The sequence below is a fragment of the Merops nubicus genome, unplaced genomic scaffold (assembly GCF_000691845.1).
Source record: "Merops nubicus isolate BGI_N331 unplaced genomic scaffold, ASM69184v1 scaffold3698, whole genome shotgun sequence".
In the NCBI taxonomy this organism is placed as follows: Eukaryota; Metazoa; Chordata; class Aves; order Coraciiformes; family Meropidae; genus Merops; species Merops nubicus.
The window spans coordinates 40,956-48,877 of NW_008627557.1; the positions used below are offsets into that span (position 1 = coordinate 40,956).

At 46.6% G+C, this 7,922-nt stretch overlaps 1 protein-coding gene across 2 annotated transcripts in view; it reads left to right on the top strand.

Annotated features, from left to right (window-relative positions):
- Positions 1–7,922, top strand: part of CNOT1 (CCR4-NOT transcription complex, subunit 1) — a 52,793-nt gene that overhangs the window by 34,902 nt on the left and 9,969 nt on the right. For both annotated transcript variants that reach the window (XM_008946333.1, XM_008946334.1), the window contains exons 30-37: positions 176–472; positions 2,152–2,292; positions 2,394–2,498; positions 3,051–3,170; positions 3,707–3,898; positions 6,302–6,444; positions 7,029–7,137; positions 7,233–7,402. In XM_008946333.1, coding sequence (XP_008944581.1) covers positions 176–472; positions 2,152–2,292; positions 2,394–2,498; positions 3,051–3,170; positions 3,707–3,898; positions 6,302–6,444; positions 7,029–7,137; positions 7,233–7,402 — 1,277 coding nt within the window. The remainder of the gene's footprint in view (positions 1–175; positions 473–2,151; positions 2,293–2,393; positions 2,499–3,050; positions 3,171–3,706; positions 3,899–6,301; positions 6,445–7,028; positions 7,138–7,232; positions 7,403–7,922) is intronic.

Below are 7,922 nucleotides of genomic sequence, written 5' to 3' on the forward strand. Positions count from 1 at the left end.
GAGTTTTTCCTAATGCGCCGGGGAGGTTTACGCCGGATACGTGGCACGTGGCAGAGGCGCAATGTAGACAAGCTACGACTGTAAACTTCAAAGCAGTCCAGAGCATGTGAATGCCCAGGGTAGATGGGATCCCAGTTGACTTCATTCTGACTCAACTCTCCTCCCCCTCCTCCAGATCCCTCTGTTCCAAGCCCACCCGCAGCTGAAGCAGTGCGTGCGGCAGGCGATCGAGCGGGCGGTGCAGGAGCTGGTCCACCCGGTGGTGGACCGGTCCATCAAGATCGCCATGACCACCTGCGAGCAGATCGTCAGGAAGGACTTCGCCCTGGACTCGGAGGAGTCGCGGATGCGCGTGGCCGCCCACCACATGATGCGGAACCTGACGGCCGGCATGGCCATGATCACCTGCAGGGAGCCTCTGCTCATGAGCATCGCCACCAACCTGAAGAACAGCTTCGCCACTGCGCTGAGGGTAAGAGCTGCGCCTGCTGAAGCCCATCTCCAGCTTTGAGGACTATAGGCATTAGCAAATAGCTTCTCCACGCTTTGATTAATTACATAGCTGAAGTATTGTGAAGATTTAGTGGACCAAAGTCCCATGACTTGTGGGAAAAAAAATGCTGAGATAACAGCTCACGTCCAGTGCTCTTAAGCCGGTCAAGTGGATCTCACTATGTCATACACTAACTTCCCACCTACCTTTTTAACTTTTCCCCCATCTGCTCTCTCTGGTTTGATGACCTTGTGGAAGCCTTGGGAGTGCTTATCTTTCTGTGGGCTTTGAGGTAGAAAGGTAGATTGGTGAGGACTGAATTGATGCTGGGGTTTTCTGGTGATGTCTTGGATTATTACAAGACTGCACACATTGCTTAAGGGCATGTTGCTATCTCCCGTCTGGTGAGTAATCTGGTAAGTAACTTGCTGAGAAAAGCACACAAGAATCTTGTTCCATCCATCTTAAACACAAGGATGGAAGGAAACAGTTCTAGTATTGCTAACATGTGAGCTGTGCTAAATGTTTGGGCATCATGCTCATAACTGCGAGAGAAAGCATCATTGTCCTCTGGGTCACAGGGGCACAAATACTTCCCTCGTGTCCAGTCCTGCTGTGCTTCTTCAAATGTAGCTGCAGTTCAGATAGAGAGGCAGCTGGAGAAATGCTGGCTATCTTTTGGGTGGTACAGGGATGAGATGTGATGTTCAAATTGAGGAGACAGAGTGAGCACAGACCAGTGTTACAGCTCTGCGTGTCCACCAGACGTGATGTGCTGCTGAATTCCCTTTGCCTACACACGTTCAAGTTTTGGGGAAGATGTAGTGCTAGGGTGTCATGGTGTTCAGAAAATGTCATAAATACTATGAAAATGTAACATAGTAGCCACGTTTTTTTATCTCTGAAGATGTATGATGTTGATAAGGAGCCAACTGTAATCCAGGGAATTTTTCTTAAGGGCTAATTCCAGAAAACTGTGTTGCATCTAGAAGTCCACATCTGGCTCCTTATATGTGAAGTGGGTTAACAAGCAAGAATTTCCTTTATTTGAAAGAAACAGTGTAGTTTTCAGGAGTTAATGAAATGAGAGTAGTTCTTTGTGGACAAGGAAATCCAAGTAGAACGGGCTGTTTCCATTCATATGTGTATTTCATGCCCAGTGAGAGCTGCTGCTTTGTACCCTGGAAAGCAAGTCCACCTGTTCAGGAGAAGAAATGTTGTAGCAGGAAGGACAGCCCCGGAAAAAGGCTTAGGAGTCCTGCTTGGCATTGTTAGTGATGCACCTTGTTAGCTTCTGACCACCACCTAGGGTGTGGGAAAATTTCTATGCTGTGATGCAGGGCTTGATTTTTCTGCATTAGCATGAATCCAAAGCAGGGCTTTATTTCTATGCCCTGGAGATAGGTTAGTGGAGAAGATGGAGAACCTCCTGCTGTTCTGTTCCTTTTTGAAAGCCGTTGCTGTCGTCTTGCCTACATGTTTTATTCAAAGCAATGCAAAATTAAATTTATTATTGTGCGTTCCATGCAAAGAGAGCCCGTGCCAAAGAGCATTCTTTCTTCTTGCTGGCTTTCTGCAGAGGCAGTGGTGCAGATTTTAAGGCTCATAATACACAGGGAAAAATTCCAGCCTTCACTGATTCTTGTGGTTTTCAATAGGCAGCCTCCCCCCAGCAGAGGGACATGATGGAGCAGGCAGCTGCCCAGCTCGCACAGGATAACTGTGAGCTGGCGTGCTGCTTCATCCAGAAGACAGCTGTGGAAAAGGCAGGACCTGAGATGGATAAGAGACTCGCAACTGTAAGTATGGGACTGGTGTCTTTTAAAAGTGTCACGTGTGGTCACATACATCCAGACTCGCTGTCTAAAATCCCCTGTGGTGTTTGGGGTTTTTCCCCCAGGAATTTGAGCTCAGGAAGCACGCGAGACAGGAGGGCCGTCGGTACTGCGATCCTGTCGTGTTAACCTACCAGGCTGAGCGGATGCCAGAACAGATCAGGTTAAAGGTGAGGATATTAACTCAGCTGGTGCTGCTGGTGAGGAGAAGCTGATGGTGCAGCTTCAGCTGAGCAATCCCCTGTATTGTTCGTGTCTAACAGTGGGACTGCTGTTAGCTTGATCAGTGATGGAAACATGTTAACGTGTTTTTCCCAATTGAATGTTCATAACATGGGCCTGAATTCCTCGAGGTCTGTGCTGTTCCTTTCACTGGAAGCTGATGAGTCTGTTCCATTGTCTAGTCTTCTTTATATTTTCTTCCCTTAAATAATACACCATGTGCTCTCAGCAGAGCATTTCTCTCGTGCCTCAGTTACACGTGAAGCCAGTACTTGGTTATTCCTGTTTCTGGGAATGTGAGTTGCAGTTGTAGAGCAAAAATCCTCCTGTTGGGAGATGTAAGGCAGGAGAGGCAGGAGGAGCTCAGTGCAAAGCAGCTGAATCCTACTTCTTGATGTCTAGTCTAAGAACATGGCTGAGCAGCTACCTGTTAAACAAACAGCCCTCATTTCTTACTCATTTCAACGATGAGGTTGATGCCTGTTCTTTTCCTTGTGAAGGTTGGAGGTGTGGACCCTAAGCAGCTGGCTGTTTATGAAGAGTTTGCACGCAACGTCCCTGGCTTCTTGCCTACCAATGACTTAACTCAGCCCACAGGATTCTTGGCTCAGCCTATGAAGGTAAAAATTTCTGAATTAGCAAGCTTGAGAGTACTATAGTGGTGAATGCTGTAGAGTTTGTATCTTCCTAAAAGACTAGTGAGAACCAGGCATTTGCATTGTGTGGTTGAAAGATGTGTTAATTTTGATGTCAAACTAATGGCAACATAAAACTAATATCCGGTCTTAGGGGTTTGTAACCCAAATCGAAACAAGATCTGCAAGTTATGATTACTACATGTAACTTCAGTAGCAGCAAAACATTTTACTCAAAATCTCAGGTTACTTTTGAGGGAAGATTGTGGCTGGCAAGCATGGATCTTGGGATAATTAACAGGGTTTTGTGTCTGTCTGGTTCTAATGACTGCTAGAATCGTTTGCTAGTAATTTCCACAGCATAATTTGCTCATGTTTGTGTTTGAAATGCCAGTGTAACCAGCCACAGTACTGTACAGCTCTAAATTCTGGATGCTGTCAGTTCTGAAGCAGAATCGGTATTTGTGTTTCACAAATACAGTCCTTGCAAAAATCACTCCTTCTCCCTTTCTCCTAAGCAGCAAGCTTGGGCTACAGATGATGTAGCCCAAATATATGACAAATGTATGACAGAACTGGAGCAGCACCTGCAGTCCATTCCACACACTCTGGCCATGAACCCTCAAGCCCAAGCGTTGCGCAGCCTCTTGGAGGCTGTGGTGGTGGCTCGTAACTCCCGCGATGCTATTGCTGCACTTGGACTATTGCAGAAGGTGGGTGTTAACAGCTCTTCTCCTCGAACAGCTCACCTAGAGTTTGTTACTCATCTGCCTTGGAGATTGTCTTGCTGATGACTGTGTGTCTTTTTGCAGCCTGTGGAACTTGCTTGGTGAACAACACTGAATAACTGGTGTCTTTCATGGAATCACAGAGTGGTTTGGGTCGGAAGGGATCTTAAAGATCCCTCCCCTTTAAAGTTCCAGCCCCCTGCCACAGACAGGGACACCTCCCATTAGACAACTTTGAGATTGCTCAAAGCCCCATCCAACCTGGTCTTGAACACCTCCAGTGATGGTGCATCTACAGCTTCCCTGGGCAACCTGTGCCAGTGCCTCACCACCCTCAGAGTGAAGAACTTCTTCCTGATTTCTAATCTAAATCTCCTCTCTTACAGTTTGAACCCACTACCTGTGATCCTGTCATTACAAGCTCTTGTCAGAAGTCCCTCCCCAGCTTTCTTGTGGCCCACCTTCAGATACTGGCAGGCCACTTAGAAGGTCTTCCTGGATCCTTCTCCTCTGCAGGCTGCCCAAGCCCAAGTCTTTCCTGCTGGGCTCCCAGCAGAGGGGTTCCCCCCCTTGGGTCATTGCTGGGGCTTCTCTGGCCCTGCTCCAGCAGGTCCCTGTCTCTGCTGTGCTGAGGACTCCAGAGCTGCCCCAGCACTGCAGGGGGGTCTCCCCAGAGTGGTGCAGAGGGGCAGGATCTCCTTCCCTGCCCTGATTCCCACGCTGCTGGGGGTGCAGCCCAGGATACGGTTGGCTTTCTGAGCTGCTTTTTCTGGGCTTTGGAAATTCAGTAAATAAAACTGGAACAGGGCCATGGCATGTTGTACCACTTGGTGTATTGTACACACAGTGACCAGGCTGTTGTGGAAGGAAGCAAATACAGAATCCTGGGACTTAGGGGAGTTTTGTTCAGATGTGACAAGTAGGGAGATGTTGCACTGCAGAATTGTCTCAATTTCAAGGTGATTTGGAGGCTCAGACCACATTTCACCAGCCCTTGTAGGTGGATGGTATTGAGGGTAATACTGGCTTTGTAGTGGCACACTTGGGGACTGTATTTTGCAGTAACTGCTCGATGGGTGTGTGTAGTGGGTTGACCCTGGCCAGCAGCCAAGCAGCCATCCAGCTGCTTGCTCATTCCACTCGGCTGGGAGAAAATAGAGGGCAGGCAAGATGACTTGTTCATTCACATTGTGACAGTTTTGTAAGTGCACAAACAAAACAAAATAAAAATCCCAACTTTCCAGCAGCTGTCAAACCACTTCTTGGAAAGTGGGGGTTGAGCATGTGTAGCATTTGATTGGGAAGGCAAATCATAACCCTGAATGCCCCCCTTCACCCAAAAGGCAGAACAGTAGTCACTGACCACTGACCTTCCTAGTCGTGTTCTTCTGCTCCATTTTTCATTTCTTTTTGTCCTCACTTCTCCACACCCCCGTTTTCCTCTGTTTTTCTTAACACATTATGCAAATTTAATAACATTTGGTTTCCAATTGAGTTCCTGAACTTAAAATATTAGAATGGTGTAAAGATGAAAAATTTTCCCCCTAGTCTGAAACCATTAGAACAGTGTAAAACTTAAAGTTTTCCCCTAGTGTGAAACCACTGCAACAATCATCTCAAAATACCTTTCCCAGCACCCATAGCAGAGCTGTCAGTTCTTCCAGTGTCCAGGATCTTGCCAGGTTTTGCACTGTTACAGACTCCACATTCTAGGCTGAGCTCTCTAACCACCAATATCAGATTAATTTAAAGAAAATTTATAATGCTGCTGCTGGAGAGTGGGAAAAAATGGAGTACACAGAACAGGGTTAGACTAGGTGGCCTTTAAAGGTTCCTTCCAACCCAAACCATTCTGGGGATTCTGTTAAAGCTGGAGTGTCAATCTTTGTTCTTGACTGACAGTGCTTGGACCTATTAAAGGATCTAGTCCTGATGAGGACTCAAGCAGGCAAATTGTGCTGCCCTTGTCAGACTCCTTTTCTATTTTCTGTAGACTAGCACAGATGCATCTTGTAAGTGCTGCAGCTCTTCTAAAGGTCCCGATAGCTGACCTCGGGTAGGGTCTGTCAGCATTCTTTCGTGTAGTTTTTCCTGAGGAGGCCCTCACAGAAGCTGGAGCCCAAACTGATGTGGTCTTTCATATAGTCTGGGGTATATATAAATTCAGTGGGGCACAGAGAGCCCATAAGCTTTGTTTGTGGTGGGGCAGCTGTGTAGAGTGGAAGGTGTAGATGCCGTAGTTGGAAAGAACCTCACGTAGTCTTATCAGCATGATGACTGAATAGTTTTTTGTATGTCTGCTGGTGATAACTCTTGCTGATGTAATTTTGCAGAAGATTTGGAAGAGGACTTGTTTTTGTCTCTGCTAACAGTTTGTATCTATTCTAGGCTGTAGAAGGTTTGCTGGATGCCACCAGCGGGGCAGATGCTGACCTCCTGCTTCGCTACCGGGAGTGTCATCTGCTCGTGCTGAAGGCTCTGCAGGACGGCCGTGCCTATGGGTCCCCGTGGTGCAACAAACAAATCACTAGGTCAGTTATCAGCCAACAGGAATGTTGGGGTAGCTTTCATCACCTTTGGGGAGTTCCTGTGGTCTTTGCAATCATTTGGCTGTTCGTATTTTGCATTGCTGCAATTGGGACAGGCAAAAAATAACTAGCTTTTTGGGTCAGAACTAAGGAGATCTTCTGATAATGCTGCTGCACCCTAGAACATGGTAGGAATCTTTAATGGAATTAAGTCTTAAAGATGCTCTGGGGTTTTTTTTCCCCTTTTTATGGGGGCTGTATGCTGTCACAAAATCTTGGTGTGGCATATGCCTGCAGCAGAAGCAGGAGTGCTTCCGCTTGGTAAACGTGCCACTTTGTCCTCAGAAGAGAGACTGCTTATGCTTATTAAAGTGAAGCTCTTGAAGGGCTTTTGTGACTAGTTGTGCAGGGCAACAAATGCCTGAGGCTGGCAACTGTTCTGAACTCAAACCTTACCTTAGAGAATGCTCTGCAAGAGGCTCCTTATGGAGCTGAGCAGTGGATGGCACAGCTTCTGAACTGAGATTTGAGTTGCTTCGCTTAAACTGTGTTAAATACACTTTTGAAAAGCAGTCCCAATTCTTTAGGTGCTTGATTGAATGCAGAGATGAGTACAAGTACAATGTGGAAGCCGTGGAGCTGCTAATCCGCAATCACCTTGTTAACATGCAGCAGTATGACCTGCACTTGGCTCAGGTAAGGAGACCCAGCTCTTCTGGAGGAAAAGTTTTATGGTCTGTCCGCTGTGAGACTTGTGTTTGAACTTTAATGGCCTTTTTCCACATTGACAGTCAATGGAGAATGGCTTGAACTACATGGCTGTGGCATTTGCCATGCAGCTGGTAAAGATCCTGCTGGTGGATGAGAGAAGCGTGGCCCACGTAACGGAGGCAGATCTGTTCCACACCATCGAGACACTCATGAGGATTAATGCCCATTCCAGAGGAAACGCCCCTGAAGGGTGAGATGGAAACACCGGGTGATAAATTACTGCTTCTCCTGTGCTCACTTGTCATTTGAATGTTTTACAGGCAATGTCTCCTATCATCCAGTCATACAGATTTAAATGCTCTCCAGGGCTGCAGTCCTATGTCAGTTTAAACTGGCATGTAATTGTGCTGATTTTAGGTTAAAATAGAAGCAGCTGCAGCATCGTGTCAAACAGTGCTTGAGCAGGAGAAATTTTCTATGCGCTGTGCCCCAAAAATACCACGGTACCGGGAGAAACTTGCTTGAATTCCTGCTTTATCGCTAATTTAGGCAATATTCTTACCTGCTTAAATCTTAAATATCTAGATGTTAATAAGTAAACTTGTTAACCACAAGCAATTAATCAAATTAGACAATCCTTTCTGTCTCTTTAGACAGTTGTTCAGAATCTGTGAAGCAATCATTCACCAATCTCACATGGATTTTGTATCCACCAGCAGATAATGGGGCAGATAACCCGTGGGACTTGCAATCCTCCTAGCTAAGGTGGC